The sequence below is a fragment of the Canis lupus genome, chromosome 12 (genome assembly GCF_011100685.1).
Source record: "Canis lupus familiaris isolate Mischka breed German Shepherd chromosome 12, alternate assembly UU_Cfam_GSD_1.0, whole genome shotgun sequence".
NCBI classification, from domain to species: Eukaryota; Metazoa; Chordata; class Mammalia; order Carnivora; family Canidae; genus Canis; species Canis lupus.
The window spans coordinates 49,117,511-49,135,594 of record NC_049233.1 but is presented as its reverse complement, the minus strand read 5'-3'; the positions used below and the strand labels follow the sequence as shown (position 1 = coordinate 49,135,594).

The 18,084-nt window shown below is 39.1% G+C and overlaps 1 protein-coding gene across 3 annotated transcripts in view; it reads left to right on the top strand.

Annotated features, from left to right (window-relative positions):
- The window catches only part of MDN1 (midasin AAA ATPase 1), a 166,430-nt gene that overhangs the window by 102,751 nt on the left and 45,595 nt on the right, over positions 1 to 18,084 (top strand). For all 3 annotated transcript variants that reach the window (XM_038554729.1, XM_038554731.1, XM_038554730.1), the window contains exons 49-63: positions 107 to 327; positions 1,255 to 1,368; positions 4,279 to 4,411; positions 6,040 to 6,155; positions 6,949 to 7,082; positions 7,761 to 7,918; positions 8,143 to 8,263; positions 8,628 to 8,838; positions 9,195 to 9,426; positions 9,740 to 9,863; positions 10,498 to 10,668; positions 14,781 to 14,995; positions 15,389 to 15,776; positions 16,569 to 16,678; positions 17,334 to 18,039. In XM_038554729.1, coding sequence (XP_038410657.1) covers positions 107 to 327; positions 1,255 to 1,368; positions 4,279 to 4,411; positions 6,040 to 6,155; positions 6,949 to 7,082; positions 7,761 to 7,918; positions 8,143 to 8,263; positions 8,628 to 8,838; positions 9,195 to 9,426; positions 9,740 to 9,863; positions 10,498 to 10,668; positions 14,781 to 14,995; positions 15,389 to 15,776; positions 16,569 to 16,678; positions 17,334 to 18,039 — 3,154 coding nt within the window. The remainder of the gene's footprint in view (positions 1 to 106; positions 328 to 1,254; positions 1,369 to 4,278; positions 4,412 to 6,039; positions 6,156 to 6,948; positions 7,083 to 7,760; positions 7,919 to 8,142; positions 8,264 to 8,627; positions 8,839 to 9,194; positions 9,427 to 9,739; positions 9,864 to 10,497; positions 10,669 to 14,780; positions 14,996 to 15,388; positions 15,777 to 16,568; positions 16,679 to 17,333; positions 18,040 to 18,084) is intronic.

The window sequence follows — 18,084 nt, the reverse complement described above, 5'->3', positions numbered from 1 at the left end:
CTGTTGTTTGATCCGTTATTTGTAAAGTTATTTTCCTGGTTCTTTGAAATGTAAAATGAAAGTTCATTCTAGTACTGACTTTGCCTTATTTCTCTAAAAATTTCAGGATTCAGCCTCTTACCTTACCCGATTTAGAGAAAATTATGCAGTCTCCTAACCCCGAGAGCTTGAAATTCAGTTCAGTCGAAGTGGATACTTACTGGATTGATGAACCAGATGTTCTGGCCATGGCTGTTAAATTGCTTATAGAACGAGCAACCAATCAAGATTGGATGCTCAGAGTTAAATGGCTTTATCATTTAGCCAAGAATATACCACAGGGGTTGGGTGAGTTGAAAAGCTTAATTTGTATAATAAGTGCATAAATAAACTATTTTAGTGCCTTAGTAGCTGTATTATCCTGTGAGGACACTTAAAATTGTATCTGGGAGATCTAGCAATAAATTTGTTACCTGGCCTTACTATTTGTATAGCTGTTAAAAAAAATTAAGGCATGTAACTGCCCTTAGATGTGTCCTAAGAGAAACTTGGCCCCTGTGTAATCCTTAGCATTTCATGGTCTTCCACTTTTCTATCAAATCCAAAAGGAAAATGTACTCTATCATGTTACTGCTTATTTTTTGAACATGCTGCTATACAACCATCCTATCTGGGGAAGGTTGTTTTTGGTAAACTTCATTTGCCTTAAAGTGCTTAAGAGACTTATTTTAGTTCCAGTATTCTAAGTTGTCCTGCTTAATTTCTTTGTACTTTTTTTTCATTTTAAGAGGAAAAACCAACCTTAACAACATTGCACGGGTTGCAAAGTACAGGACTTGGAATTGGTTGGTAGAACTTGTTGCCTAAAGTAGTAGAGTTTATATGAACCTTTCTATCCATGAGAACTTAGCCAAAGAATATCTGTATTGTGTTATGCATGTGATCTGTCTAAAATTGTATAGAGAGAATTTGTATTTTATCTGCATTGTCCTGTATGAGAGCTACTAGCCACAGGTAGCTACTAAAATGTAAATATAAAAAAATATATATGTATATAAAAAATAAAATAAAAATTAAAAAATATATATATATAAATTAAAGTTAAGTAAAATCTAAAATCCAGTCCTTAGTTGCACTGGCCACATTTCACATGCTTACTAACACAAGACTAATGGCTGCCCTCACACTGCAACTATAGGATGTTTCCGTTATTGCAAAAAGTTTGCTTGGACAGCCCCACTGTAGATATTAACATTATTTCTCCTTTCTCCACAGAATCAATACAGATTCATTTGGAAGCCAGTGCTGCATCTCTTAGGAATTTTTACTCAAATTCTCTCTCAGCTGGGGTCAGTAATGTCATCAAAGTATTACAACCAAATATAACAGGTACTGCACCTGATTTAATTTCGAGTTCAGGAAATGCACAGTTTAGGAAATTGGTCCATTGAGTCCACGGAAAAAGACCTGTCACAACTGCCACTGTAATAAGCACTGTATTTTGGAAGACTCAATGTATCCAGATGCAAATTCCACTTTTTTTGTTTGAAACTATCCATTTATTCTTTAGTCTTTGAAAGAGGATGGTGATATACAACATGGGAGAAAATGGGAGTTGGCAGACTGGTCTGTGGTCCCAACTCAGCCACAAACTGGCTTCATTTGGAAACCATCATTCATACTTACTGCCTGTGTTTAAATAATGGGGGAATTAAATTCATTTTTCTGGGTCCCTTCCACTCAAAGCATTCTGTTACTTATTAGTGTTGTTAACAGAAAGGGTTTTAGGCTATGGGTATATAGTGTGAATTACTTCAGAAGATACAAAACCTTAATAAACTTTTTAAAGCCTTAAATATAAAGTTACAAAACCATAATGATAAAATAAATAGCCATTCAAGGTATCTAATCAAATGAGGCATTCAGGGACACCTGGGTGACTCAGCTGTTGAGCGTCTGCCTTTGGCCCAGGGCATGATCCTGGGTCCCAGGATCAAGTTCCGCATCGGGCTCCATGCGTGGAGCCTGCTTCTCTCTGCCTATGTCTCTGTCATTCTCTCTCTCTCCCTGTGTCTCTCGTGAATAAGTAAATAAAATCTTTAAAAAAAAAAAAAAAAACAAAAAGCAAATGAGGCACTCAGAACTTATTTTTTTATTTTTATTTCTTAAAAAGACTATTTAAGAGACAGAGGACAGGTGGGAGGAGGGGCAGAGACAGAGGGAGAAACAGAATCCCCACTGAGTGGGGAGCCTGACTTAGGGCTTGATCCTGGGACCATGAGCGTAGTGGAAGTCAAACGCTTTACTGACCTAGCCACCTGGGAGCCCCCAGAATTTATTTTTAATTAGAGTAAGATTCTTTTACTTGAAGAGAATAATATGAAGTTGGTTGAAATAAGCATTAATGAGGAAATTAGGGACATGTTCACAGAACCAGGTTTTTAATTTCCCATCCCTATCTTCATTTGATATTGATCAAAACATACCATTGCCATTTGGTTTAGAAGAAAACATGCATGATGCTTTTGTGCTATACCAGTTGTCTTTTGTATACTAAAGGTAACAGGTAAACGTTTGGGAAGAAATCAAATAATAGGGAAAACTCCTGTAGTGGTCATGTTGTGGCTGAACTAAATCATGGTTTCCCAAGTATGAAAGAATTTTGGTCTTTGGGAATAGTTCTAGACTAGAGTAGCAGTTTCCCTTTTTAGCAGGTATTATTTGCCCACTGTTGGAACATAGTAGGTATGCCTTCATCTTCCTTTTCAAGTGTATAGCTTTGGATCATGTAGTCTTACTGGACTTTGGAATGTGAGTTCCTTCCATGTACTTTGCTGTTCACAGTAGGCATTTGTTAGTCTGCTGTATAGTAGATAACCTTTATTTACTGTTATTTATTTTTAAAGTTTTTATGTTAATTGAATTTAAATCGCTGTATTATTAGTTTCAGAAGTAGAAGTCAGTGATTCTTCTATAATACCCAGTGCTCATTATGTCCTATGCCCTCTTTAATGTTCATCAGCCAGTTATTACCTCCCCCCTTCCTCCTCTTCTCCAGAAACCCTCAGTTTGTTTCCTGTGATTAAGAGTCTCTTAATGGTTTGTCTCCCTCTCTTGTTTTATTTTTTCCTTTCTTTCCCTATGATCCTCTGTTTCGTTTCTTAAATTCCACATATCAGTGAGATCATATGTCTTTTTCCGATTGACTTATTTCACTTAGCATAATACCCTCTAGCTCCATCCATGTCATTGCAAGGGGCAAGATTTCTCTTTATTTGGTGGCTGAGTAGTATTCCATTGTATACGTATATATACCATATCTTCTTTATCCGATACATTCATCTGTCGATGGACATCTGGGCTCTTTCCTAGTTTGGCCATAGGGGACATTGCTCCTATGAACACTGGGGTGCAGGTACCCTCTTCGGATGGTAGATACCTTTAAAACTTGAAGTGCTCCACTGACCTACCCAGCCGCCTTGAAGTTTATGTTACCTTTGTTTTGTTTTGCCTCCCTTCTTTGAGTTCTCACAGCCTCTGGAGAAAAGTCAGATTGATCACTGCTGCCTTACAGAAGAGGTGCCAAGTTTAAGCCGAAGAAGCAGCAGATGCCACATTCTCTGATTATAAAGAAAGGGCTTTTTAAAATAAAATAATCTTGAGGTTTTTTTTGTGTGTGTATGTGTTTTAAATATTTATTTATTTTTGAGAGAGAGTGCACCTGTGCTTGCAAGTTCAAAGAAGAGGGGGGGAAGTAGAGGAAGAGAGACTCTCAGGCTGACTCCATGCATGCACAGGATCTGACACAGGTCCCATGACCCTGAGATCAGGACCTGAGCTGAAATAAGAGTTGGACACTGAACTATGCCACCCAAGTGCTCCTTGAATTGATTTTCTTATTGAAATCCAATAATGAGACATATTTATTCATTTTTCCACCACGTAAGTTAGTTTTTTGAAGTTAATGACAGCAGATTGGTTGATTAAGCTCATGAATTGTTTTTGGAGCAAGTGACTGTATTGGTTGGAATGCTTATGTTCCAGAGAGATTATTTTATATCCTGCAGTGGAATGAATTTTCAGGACTAGTAGAAATTTTGCATTTAGAAAGGAAAGTGTAAAAGCAGTTGGATTTTACTTTTCTAATGCTGTGGGCTGAAACTAGAAATTTTCCTATTCTGTCCCTTCCCCATCAGAACTGAATATGATCAAATTAAGATAGTAAAAATCTTCAATTGAAGTTTTCTAGGCAAAGAGTTTAACTCCAAAATTCTACTTTTTGTTTTATATTTTCACCAGATGAATTTGTGATTCTTTTGGATCCCCGATGGAATATGCAGGCTTTGGACATCATTAGAAATTCAATGGACTTTGATCCACAAACAGACCAGCCTGAGCAGCTCTTTGCCCTTTTAGAGTCTGTTGCGAACAAGTAGGTGAAGCCTGATATTCTGAGCACTGTTTACCTCATTGTACAATATAGCTTTACAGATTATACCTTTTCTAAACTCTGTCAGGTTTAGCTTACATGTGTTTAATCTTCTGAACCCGAGAAGTGGTGGATATTAGGTGGGATTTCCTTCATTGCTGCTTCTCCTTTATACTCTCTGCTCATTCAAGTAATTCTGGCTCTGGTTTCAAAATGCCTGTAAATTTTGCAAGTTTTTAATAACTTAATAGGATGCTTTTAGAGATATACCAGCTTAACGTTAATGTTGCCTTTATTTTGCAATTAATCCTTTATCATAGGATAGTCATGTTTCAGTTGTTTTCTATTCATGATTCGCAGCAGCTCCTCCCATTTTCACCTGCTCATTCTTTCACAGGTCCTTTCCTCAGCCTTCCACATCACTTCCCATGTTGGAGAAATATGTAGCACCTGTATGCTCACCTACACACTCAACATACAAATTTATCTAATTGTTTCATAGGCTGGTCTTTCCTCACATTTACTATAATGGCCAGCATTATTTTTTTTTAATTGACTATCAGTGTAATGTAATACTTTTTTTTTAATATAGTGAAAAAATTTATATTTATAGCTGGCTGGACTCAGTTTAGATGATCCCAATTTTGTTGGCAACATCCAAAGCATCATAGTCAGGAGGCAGTCGAACATATGCTTTCTTCTCTCCATCAGGCCTGATTAAGGTGTTTACCTTGGCCACATCAGTGTCATAGAGATTCTTCACAGCCTGTTTGATCTGGTGCTTATTGGCCTTAACATCCACAGTGAACACAAGTGTGTTATTGCCTTCTATTTTCTTCATGGCTGACTCAGTAGTCAGGGGGAACTTGATGATGGCATAGTGATCAGGCTTGTTTCTCCTGGGGGCACTCTTTTGAGGATATTTGGGCTGCCTTCTATGACGCAGGGTCTTGGGTCATCGGAATGTAGGTGACATGTGGATCTTCTATTTTTTTTGTGACTGTCCATGCTTTTCAGCACCGCTTTCATAGCTTTCAAAGCCTTTGCTTTGGCTTTGGGAGGGGCACGGTTTCCTTCTTTGCCTTTGGTGCCATCTTCATGAAAGCAATGTAATACATTTTTAAAACTAATTTTGTAATTGAGGTATAATGTACATTATAGAAAAGTACACTTAATAATGAGTATATTTGGTTTCGATGGATTTTCACAAAATGAACTCATGCATGTGGTATGGAGTAGCACTTCAAAGGCCTTCTTGTCTCCCCCTCCTAGTAGCTTCCCCATCTGCCTCCCCAGATAACTTCTAACACTGGAGATAAATTTTATTTTGGCCGCTCTTAAGAGTTGTTAGGGCCGTTTGTCAGGTCACAGTAAAGCCTGGCAGTTTACCTAAATGCAGGTTTTCCCAGCCATCTGTCCTCCCCATTTTCACCCCTACCCCCAACTCAGTCATCATCACTTTTCACCTCCATCTCTTCAATCCAGAATTTGCAGGGGTTGGAAGTGAATGACAGGTTGAAGGAGATTGATGTTCCAAGCATTCTCAAGATTTTAGCAGTTAGAGGATGTGATTGCCAAGTAGTATACACCAATAACTGATAATATTTGTTATATTATTGATCTCATTTCAGGACAATCCTATATCTTGACCGGGAAAAACGGATTTTTACTGAAGCAAATTTGGTTTCCATTGGTGGCAAAAAGCTAAGAAATAGTGTTTTGAGAATGTCCTTTGAATTCCATAAAGGTAAGAAGTTTAACCTTTTGTATTCTTGAGTTATGCATCTGATCACAGAATGTCTCTAAAGGTAAGAGACCTTCAGCAGCTGCTGCCATTTTCTGATTCTTTTTGATTTGCTGGCCTAATTTATTCAGTAATAATGACTAACTGCTTTGTTACATGTTCTTGATTTCACTTAACTTTTTATAGCAACCTTGCATGGTGTAGGTCCTATGCTGTGAAAGAGGAGAAGGATGTATAGAGATGCTCATGGTCAGATCTCTAGCAAGTAATAGAGCTAGAATTTGAAATCTAGATCTGTTGGCTCAAAATGTTCATGCTCCTCACTATTTGGCTATAGGTTCTTTCTTCATTCTTCCTTTATTTTTTAAATTGAAAATATATCTGTGATTGTCAGAGAAAATTTGGACTATATTGAAGCATAAAAATAGAAGTCTGTCTTTGAAGGAGTTATTGTTAATAGTACATTCATTTGTATCTTCTCCTCTGTGCTGTCTATTCTTTCAAACATGCATACACTTCGATTTGTTTTGTATTTAAACAAGTACTTCTATAAAATCTGCATTATTGCTTTAAAATTTTCATTTTTCATTAAGACATTAAGAACTTCTATAGATATGCATACCTGATTTGCTAAGTTTAATATAATAGTAGGCTAAGAATTTATTTTCAATTTTGACCTTTCAAAATTGACCTTTGTACTAAAGATGCAGTTAAGTTGCATGTTATAGTTGATTTTGATAATATCCAGGGATTAATTTAAATCTGATCGAATGTTCTTATTTATGTCAACTCTAAGATCCAGAGAGCTATCACAGCCTGCCCCATGAAATTGTGGTCAACCTTGCTGCTTTTTTTGAACTTTGCGATGCACTAATCCTGCTCTGGGTACAGTCCTCTCAGGGGGTGGTGTCTGATGCCATGGTCATTAAGGTGAGGAAATGTACTTCATGTTTTTATTTTTGTGCTTAGAGAAATATTTCAGATTCTTAGGGGTGAAATGAACTACAGTGTTGTTATTATATGCCCAATATTACTTGAGAAATTTAATATTTCTTAACAGTTTTAAATATATATATATATACATATTTTAGAACTTTATGGGTATATAACTATCATAATAAGTAGCATATATTTGAAGTGTAGAATTTTATGTTTTGACATGTATATGTCTATGAAGCCATTACCATAATAGTGAGCATACCTAATAACCTCAAGCCTTCCTTCATGTTCTTTTGTATTCCCTTTCTCTCCCTTCCCTCCACCCGAACATCCATTAATGTGCTTTTGGTTCCTATAGATCAGTTGTATTTTCTAGCATTTTATATAAATGGAGTCATGCATTATACTTTTCTGTCTGGCTTCTTACACTCAAAACAGTTATTTTGAGATGCATCCAGATTGTTTTGCATCAGTTCATTCCTTTTTTTGTTGCCAAGTAATATTCCATCAAATGTATGTACTACAATCCATTCACCTCTTGAAGAACAGTGGAATTTTAATTTATTTTTTAATCCACTTAAGCCTTCTTAGTCATCATCAATTGAAATATGTTTCTTGTGTCTTTTACTGAGAAATGTTTGTGAGTAATTTGGTTTACTTTGTTTTTAGATCTTGGATTCTGTGCGGTGGCGGGACCGGTTTTGGACTGTGGCTGACACAGTAAAAGTGGATACCCCGGGCTTGGCCCTGCTTGCCCTGCACTGGCACTGGGTTTTAAAACATTTGGTCCATCAAATCCCCCACCTCCTAATGAACCATGAAGACAAGTAAGAGTCATATTTAGAGTAATGATGTCAGTATGTACATTTATGATAATAAAGAGAAAAGGGTTTGGAATTGAAACTTTTCTTCTTGCTTTACTTTGGTTTATTCCGTTGGCCTATTGGTGAATGTAAATCAAATATAAAATGTAAATGATATCCCTACTATGTCTCTACTATCCAGCATTTCCCCCTTTCCTTACTTCCCTCTGCTCTTTTCCCCTTTAAAGATACTACAAAGAGGTTCAGACGGTCTCAGAACATATTCAGAATTGCTTGGGGAGCCCGACTGGTGGCTTCACTGGTATAAAGAAGTTGCAGAAGTTCCTGGGACGACCATTTCCTTTTAAGGTATAATTAAGAAACATGTAGTAAACACAAAGATCTGACCTCTTCTGAAGTTCTCCTGGAGCATGAGGCCTGCCATTCAACTAGACTTATCCTTGCCTTAATGTTTAACTTCTAAGTGTTCACTGAATACTATTAACTGATTTGTTAAGTGTTAACATCTTGCTTATTGTTGACAGTATTAGTCTGGGTGGTGTTTTAACTTTATTACTGTAAAATCTCCTGAGAGCAGCAGGGGTAAACAAACTGTATGTTTTCTAGAAGCACTGTGGAAATATTTAAAATTTTTTCTTAGATGTGAACAGGCTGCTAAAAAGAATCTCATTTCTCCTCTATAAGTAGATTCTCCTGGGTTTTGTTGTTTCAGAACAAGCTGGTGGTGGAATGTTTTTCTCAGTTGAAAATCCTTAACAAAGCGCTTGCCATAAGGGAGCGGATGCCTGCCCTTGGGGAAAGTGGATGGTGGGAAGACATTAATCGTCTCCAAGTGGTTGCTTCTGAATGGACTTTTAAAAAAAGTCTCTTGCAGGCCTGGGGATTGGTCCTCAGAGCTAATATTCTGGAAGATGCCAATCCAGGTAATATACTCTGGAGTTTAACATACTGACAGGTGTTCCTGGAGTATCTCTTGCCCAGTAGCCAATAAGTTTTAAGTTTTTCCCTTAGGTTTTCTTTTTACTCTGTTTCACTTTCTTTCTTTTTTCTTTCCTCTTTTTGTATGCTATAATTACAATTAAATTAAGTGCCAGGCATAGAGATGAACTTTACATATATTATGTAATTCTCTCATCAGAATTGAGCAGGTATTAATAACATCATTTTACAAGTACAAAACTCAAGCTCAGTTTAAGCTCACAGTCACATGACTAGTTGGGAATCTACTCCTATTCTGTTTATCACTATGCTATAATATTGCATGTGTCTTTTTGTCCAGATGAGTTGAAGAATCTTGTGAATGCTCATTGTTTAGAACTAAGAGCCAAAGGAATTTCATTTGGTTTTCTGGAGAAAAAGCACAATGAAGCTTCCTCCGTGTTCCAACCAGACTTTACCTCCTTAATCCAGCTTACCAGGAGTGTTCAGTTGTGGCCTGCAATGGAGTACCTGGCTATGCTTTGGCAGTACAAAGTGGTAGCTGATTTTATGACACAGGCCTGTCTAAGAAGGTAAGCCATTTTCCTCTGGGGGACTTTTTTTTCTTGTTTGATTATTCTCTGTATCCTAATGTGAAACAAAGTACAGACTTAAAGGGGACTAGTTACTGAAAGACAACAAGAGAAGTCAGTTGCCACTGATTCTTTGCCTATTTTGATTCCACCTCTACAAATTACTGGGTGTTATTCCAATAGAACTGCTTATCTGTTTTTTAATAGATGCACTATAAGTTCTGTGTGTTCCATCTTCCCATACATAATAGATTTTTAGCACTTTATTGATAGCCGACAGCCCATCCTTTCTTCCTCTTTATTTGTGGAACAGATCCAGCAAAAATCAGCAACCCCAGATAGATGAGATAAGTCATCACATCACATTTTGTCTTAAGTACACACCAGTTGCTCCGCAAGAGCTTCGAGACCTTTGGTCCTTACTGCGCCATCAGAAGGTAAAAACCAAAATCAAAAGGGAAATAAACCTCTATACTATGAGCCAATTAGACTTACTGTGACAGACTGGTTGCAGAATGGTTTATTTATGTCCAAAACTCCAATTTTACTTGAATTAACTTTCAAAGGGGGAGAATTTTGAGTGTTTTTTGCAGTAATTATCTGTGTATTTCCCAGATCTTCCTAGAATCATTCTATTTGTTTTCCAGTTAAATGAGGCTAAAATATTTGCTTATTTTTATTGTTTGTGCAAAAACATAGTGGGTGAGTGTTTTTAATCTTTCCCCCAAGAATTGAATGTGAGTAGTGGTAAACTACAGTTAATATAACTTCTTTTGTACAACCTTAATTTTTTTTATGATGCTCTATTCATTTATCTGTTTTGCTGATATTATAATCATGTGATTCACTTATATTTCCTCCTGTACTACATAAAAACAGATCTCAGTTTTATAAAATTATCATCAATAAGATAAGTGGCTTAACCAAGATGACCAGGGTGGCAGAAAATCAGGGACATTAGAATTAACACCTTTAGACCCATGTTAATTTTAGATGAGTTTATAAGACAGAAACCTCATAACTCGGTTTATGGAATTTTTCTCGGATATCCTCTTATCTATTTATCTCTAGGTGTCTACCGAAGAAATTACTTCGTTGTGGTCTGACTTATTTAATTCCATGTTTGGGTCTTTTTGGAGCAGTACTGTGACTACAAATCCAGAGTACTGGCTAACGTGGAGCCCTCTGCCTGATATACAGCAGAGGGAGATGCCTAGGTCCCTTCTGGACTCCACATTGAAGGTTTGTTGGCATAAAATCATGAAGATGTTTGATGGTGGAAAAATTTTTTGATCTAGCAATAAATATTTATTCCAAGGACAGAGGAACAACTAAATAAGTGACTAACCTTCAAAAAAGATATTCTATCTTAAATTATTTTAAAAATTCTGAATTAAAGTAAATAAAGTTAAATGTCTTCACTCAGGGTACCTGAGTGCTTCAATGGTTCAGTTGTTTGAGCATCTGACTCTTGTTTTCAGCTTAGGTCATAATCTCAGGGTCATGAGATTGAGCCCTGCATTGGGCCCTACACTCAGCTCAGAGTCTGCTTGGGGATTCTTCTCCCCCCTCCCCCTCTAAGCTTCCCCCTGCTCATGTTCTCTCTAAAATAATAGTCTTCACTTTATTCTCTAACTAAAATATCTTTTCTAGTCACATTTATACAAATAATATGTGTGTATATATACAGTTGACCCTTGAACAACACAAGGTTTGAACTGAACAGGGGGTCACTTACACATGGATGTTTTCCAATAAATATGTATTTTATTTGTGACTGAAAAGTAAGGTAGAAGTTGCCAAATGCCTAGAAGCAAAGGGAAGTTAGAGGAAAGATACAGGGAAGGCTGGAACAAAAGGGCCATCATCTTATTCTGGCACTCCTTATCCTACTACCTGTGCAAAACTTGGTCATTGAGGTATTGAATGGTAAAAGAGGTGCAAAGGAACTGACGGGCTTGGGGGTGAATTCTCACTACAGTGGTAGGACCTATCACTGGCCAGAGTTGGCCAAGGACAACAGAATGATAACCTGCCTCTTCCCTGAAGTAAGAAGTCTAGGAGAACCAGGGGGTAGGATGAGCACTAAACAGGATTCTTGGTAACAGAGGGGACTGTGGGGAGGAGTTGTTATCCATGGTACTGAAAGTCTGAGGCAGGGAATTAATACCACAGGGATAGTGGCAGCTGGCTCACTGCTTGCCACCATTTTCTGTAAGCAGGAACGGTGTTAGAACTTGGAATAGGGGCCAGGTGGAGCAAGTGGCCAGGAAAGGTGAGTAAAGGTGCTCTGCCTTCCCTGGTTCTTTGCCTTTCTCTGGACTCTATGTGGAAGGAGATTCTGCATTCTTGGGTATAGTAACAAGTAGCAGACAGCACTCTAGGGTCCAACTTTGCCAACTTTGGTTGGAGATCAGAAGGCCTGTGTGTCTTTTTCTACAGTATTGTACATAGGGTTTTGGGTAGTTAACCATTAAATACATGGGGTTTTTTTTTTTTATGTATGTGGTGGGGTGGGAGTGGGGGGTTGGCATTCCTAACCCCTGTGTTGGTCGAGGATCAACTTTACATCTATATATAGAATTCTGTAGAAATAAGTATTATTTGCTCTGTATCTTATTTACATATATTTTGTATTAAATGTATACATAAAAATAAGATCACTTTCTTTGTTCATGTGTCATGGAATACATGTCATTCCAGCTTATACTTTGTAAGGTATGCCATTGTTCTAATGTGCTGGAATTTATTTAATCACTTATTCATAAATGTTGAGGTTTTTTGCCTTTATTTCTCCCTTTCCTATAATAAAAACTGGAATTTATTCCTTGGTTAGAATGTCTGTACAGTTAAAGAAATTTATGGCTATTCTCAGAATGTCTGGGCAGGTGGTTTTTGTTTTTCACACACACACATACACCTCCCCACCTAGTTTTTATTTAAATTCCAGTTAACATACAGAGTAACACTAATTTCAGGTGTAGAATTTAGTTACCTGGTACTTATCACAAGTGCCCTCCTTAACACCCCTTCCCCTGTAATAACTGTCATTTTGTTTCCTATGTTAAGAGTCTGTTTGTTTGCCTCTCCCCGCCCTCCCCCCATCATCATTTGTTTTGTTTCTTAAATTACACATATGAGTGAAACCATATGATATTTGTCTTTCTCTGACTGACTTATTTCACTTAGCAAAGTATTCTCTGGCTCTGTCCATGTCGTTGCAAATGGCAATATTGCATTCTTTTTTTTTTTTTATGGCTAAGTAATACTCCAGTGTGTAAATTTTATCCATTTACCAGTTGATGGACATTTGGGCTGTTTCCATAATTTGTCTATTATTGATAATGCTGCTATCAAAAGGGTGTGTTTTTTACTTTTTCAAACATGCTAGGAGCTGGTAAAGGAGGAGGTCACAAAATCCAGGATAATCACAGGAAGACTTAGGACTAGAGCACAATTTCACTTATTAATGTAATCTATTTATTTACATTTTTGACACACTAGGTGTTACCAGCATTTTTAATTATTGCTAATCAGTTTAAAAAATCTTGTTTGAATTTGTTCTTATGATTATTTTTTTAGATTAAACATCTTTATATGTATGTATATTTCCTTTCATGTATTTTTCAGTCATGTTTACTGCTCATTTTGTTAAAAAATGAAGTCATCATCATTTTCATATTGAAGATCTCTTTATAAAAATTATAGATATTAAACCTTTACCCACCATATGGTTAGAAATATATTTCTAGTGTTCTCTTGTCTCCCGGGTTTTTTTTTTTTTTTAAGATGTTATTTATTTATTCACGAGAGACACGGAGAGAGAAAGAGAGAGACACACAGGCAGATGGAGAAGTAGGCTCCATGCAGGGAGCACGATGTGGGACTCGATCCTGGGACTCCGGGATCACGCCCTGGGCCGAAGGCAGGCACTCAACTGCTGAGCCACCCAGGCATCCCATCTCTCTCAGGTTTTATAATGTTTTCTTTTCTTTTCAAATATTCTAGCCCCTTTCTATTTTCTGGCTTTGATGTCATGCTTTTAAAAAAATGTCTTCCGGGGCAGCCCGGGTGTCTCAGCGGTTTAGTGCCACCTTCGGCATGGGGCGTGATCCTGGAGACCTGGGATCAAGACCTGCATCAGGCTCCCTGCCTGGGGCCTGCTGCTCCCTCTGCCTGTGTCTCTGCCTCTCTCTCTCTCTCTCTCTCTCTCTCTCTCTGTGCCTCTCGTGAATAAATAAATAAAATCTTTAAAAAATAAAAATAGTCTTCCTTCCCTTTCCCTAGAGGTGAAAACCATTTGCCTAAAATTTTTTGTATATTTTTGTTTTATATTTAAATCATTAGTTATATCTGGATATCTTATTTTGTGAGGTAGGTATATAAATATTTTATACAAACAGTATATCTGAAAGCAGTATAATAACACCACATTTGATTAATTTATCCTTTCCACTCATTTGAAATGCCACCTTTATCATACCTTATTCCCACAGATGTTCATGGATTTGTTTGGGACTCTTCTGTTCTCTTGCTCTATCAAAATTATCTTTTAAATTAAAAATTTTTTTTTCATTACCTCTGTACCCTTCATGGGGCTCCAATTCATGACCCTGAAATCAAGAGTGGCATATTCTTCTGACTAGGCCCAGCCAGGCATCCTTCAAAATTGGTTTCCTTATTGTAGAATATTTCTGAAAGCCTTCAGTGAGAAATCTTGTGAATTCCTGAGAGTTACAGAGTATATACAGTGTCTCCCATCTTATGTATTTAACCACATAATCCTTTGCTGTAGATAGCTATTACTGTGTCCCAAATGAACAGTCTAAGGAGCACAGGTTTGACAAACTTTGTCCCTGGCTCTTAACATTTATCTTCTAGCTCTACTGCAAGAATGGCCTTCTTGATGCCCAGGTTGGAGGGATTTTCTTGCATTAGTAAAGCACCAGTTGTTCCTCATTCTTTGAGAATGGAGTCTGTTTCTTTAAAGCCTAACACCTGACACCATTCTGCACTCTGGTTGATGTTTACCTGGTTCTAGCAACTTGAACCTCCTTTTTTTTACTCCCTTTCTTCCTCTGAAGTGCTCAGTGCTGCTTGTTAAAATCCTTTTAATTTCTTTTTTTTTTTTTTAAGATTTTATTTATTTATTCATGAGAGACAGAGAGAGAGGCAGAGACACAGGCAGAGGGACAAGCAGGCTCCATACAGAGAGCCTGTTGTGGGACTTGATCCTGATCCCGGGTCTCCGGGATCATGCCCTGGGCCAAAGGCGGGGCTAAACTGCTGAGCCACCCAGGGATCCCAAATGCTTTTAATTTCTAAAAGATACATGACTCCTCTCTGTCCATCAGGGCCCCAGCAGTCTCAGTAGAGCCATATTCTCCAAGTGCTGCTTTGAAGTCTTGACCAGCAGCTGCAGAGCAAGTCCTTGGGATGTGAGTGGCCTCCCTATCCTGTCCTCCTCACATGTCATCCTGGGAGAATGGGTTGAAAGAGCCCAGCAGCTCCAGGACATCAGCCTGGCACTTTGGACCAACATGGCTGTGCCTTCAGTCACAGAATTCAGGTATTCTTGCCCTCCCCTGCCCTGCTCCCAGGTAGACTGTAAAGTTCTGTCTTTTTTATAGAGCATGTAGCAGAGAACTCAGTCATAACTTGCTTCTGTAGTGGCTAGTTTTGATGGCTGAAGACAAGTATATTTTCTGACTGGATCAGCAGGTTTTTAGCCCATGACAAGTTATTAGGAGTTGGCAAGTGCCTCTGTCGGTTTTAAGCTTATTGTGATAGAGTGGTGCTTAGAAAAGCATGTAAGGTTACTTGAGAAGAGAAATTCATCTCTAAGTGGTGAATTAGTGCAGTAATGCAATCTACCCTGTCATTTTCTGGAAGAATGATAGTTGTGAGAAAAGAGTGCTGTTTGATGTAATGCAAGCCCTTAAGTGCTTCCTTATCTCTACAGACGCACGGATTCCCAGCTCCAGGGGCTTGTGCTGTGTCGGCACCTGGCAGGTTTGACAGAGCTGCTCCCTGAACCCCAGCGGCAGGAGTATATGCAGAACTGCGAACAGCTGCTGCTCGGGGACAGACAAGCCTTCCAGCATGTGGGCCAGACTCTTGGAGACATGGCTGGACAGGAGCCTCTGCCCAAAGAGCTGCTATGCCTCTTGCTTACTTCCTTGCGCCACTTGTTTGGGGAAGGGGATATTAAACAGGACCTCTCCGAGCCAGCCCGTCGTGGGAGCCTCTGGGTGAGCCTTGGCTTGCTCCAGATTCAGACATGGCTTCCACAGGCACGCTTTGACCCTGCAGTGAAGAGGGAATACAAGCTCAAGTATGCTAAGGAAGAGGTATGGAGGGGTGAGAATTTGGAGCATGGGGCTCCATCCCTGACTTAGTATATTACTCCTTTTATTGCCTTTTGAATGCTTAGAGCACCAGAGAGATGGTTTTGCATAGGCTGCCCTGTGATATCCCAGGAGCGTGTTCTAATGACTGCATTTTCCTCTTTGAGAATTCCTCTGAGTAAGCTTAGGTATTTGGAGGAGTCCTTCCTAAGCTTCTGATGTATTTGCCAATAGACTACAGTAGGCAGAGGTCACGACAGTTGAACATCTGAGGCATTGCCAGAGAACTAGTGGTATCTCTCCTATCCAACTCCCTCTATCTGAACTAAGTCGAATATTTGGACTTGGATAACTTCTTCAGATGCGGTATGGTATTCCTCAGCTTTTGAACTTTTGGTTTGAACTTTTGGTTTGTTATCTAAAATTCAAGGATCAAGTAGATTTAGATTATGTGGTATCCCTTGATATTTGAACTTCTGACTAAACTCAGGAGCTGAATATATAAAGATAGTGATAGAATTTTTCTTCTTCAAAATGTGGAACTAGTATAGGAGTTGGTAAAGACTAAGCTGCTATAGCAGAGTCCTTAGAAGTTCAGCGGTGTAAATAAGGTAGTTTCTTTTCCTAATAGCTCTAAGGTGAGTGGTCCAGGTTAATGGAGCAGAAACCCCTGCTCTTGAGTCATTCAAGAGCCCAGATGCCTTCTATCCAGTTTCTCTACCCTTCCCTGGGGCATTGTCCTCTTGGACAGGGTCACAGCTGGGCACAGCAGACCTGCTTCTTCCTTTCTGTTAGTTACACCAGTTGCAGTGTGAGTGGAAGACCCGAAAGCTCTCGTCCCAGCTACTGACTGGAACAGACTTGGAAGATGAAGTCATTATCCGTTACTCTCATCCTCACATCAGGTAACAGCGGAGTGATTGTGTTGGGGGTTTATTGACTTTTTTTTTTTTTTTTTTAAGACATTTTGAGGTTGGCCTTTGCAATGTAATTGCAGTTGGAGGTGATAATACATACTCTGAACTACATTAGCAATTAGACCCTAAAGCCATGGTTATAGTCAGGAAAAATTAATATTCTGAAAGGAGGGGCAGGATTCACATGGGGTCAGGAGCATTGAAACCAGAACTTTTTTCAACATGACAGAAATTGGGTCTGGTGATGTGCACTCTGTGGATTTGTTGTCTTAGTAAACATTATATAGTGTAGCAGGTCTGTGTTTAGTCCTGCCCCTGCCCTTTGGCTTTAGACTTTGAATAGATCACTTAATTGCCTCTCAGCCTTGGAGTCTGTGTCTGTAAGGGGAGAATAATAGCATTTACTTTGATGAATTGTGATTAGACTTTGATGAAATATGCATCTCCGTTGTTTAGCACCATGTGTGGCATGTGATGAATGATCTCTTTGTATTATTCATTTACATTATAATAGTCAATATTTTCCTCATGTTATTCCTTAGGGGCTGCTATGTCTTTATTTTGTTTTCCTAGCTAAGGGCTCAGTCTAGATTCGCTGTTTTTCTCCTGACTGAATTTGTATATTGTGTTAATTTGCCTTTAGACTACTTCGCCAAAGAATTGATCATCTGGAGAATTTAATCTGCAGCCTGTCAAAGAAGCAGGCCTTCAGACCCCAGGTCCCTGCCTATGAGTCCCTGGTGCAGGAGATCCACCACTATGTCACCAGCATTGCCAAGGCCCCTGCTGTTCAGGATCTGCTCACACGGCTCCTGCAGGCCCTCCACATGGATGGACCTTGGTCTGCCCAGGTGGTCCAGAACCTTCTGAAAGAGGAAGCCTCCTGGCAGCAATCCCACCACCAGTTCAGGAAGCGGCTGGCCGAGGAATATGCCCTGTATCCAGACTCTGTGACCCCACTGCAGGCATCCATCTTGCAGTTGCAGCATGGGATGAGGCTGGTGGCATCTGAAGTCTATGCTTCATTCCATGGCAGTGTAGTCTGTGCAGACAGGCTGGGTAGCCTGGCCACATCCTTGTTGGCTTTTCCATCGGTGGGCCCTGCCTTCCCCACTTACTATGCTCATGCAGATACTTTATGCTCAGTGAAGTCAGAAGAGGTTCTTCGAGGCCTTGGAAAGTTGATCCTCAAGCGCTCAGGAGGAAAGGAACTAGAAGGCAAGGGCCAGAGACCTTGCCCAACGCGAGAGCAGCTGCTGATGAATGCACTTCTTTACCTGCGCTCCCATGTGTTGTGCAAGGGAGAGCTGGACCAGAGGGCTCTGCAGCTTTTCAGGCACGTGTGCCAGGTAAGCCCATGACTTCCTCCTGAAGGGCGCTGGCAGCACAAGCAG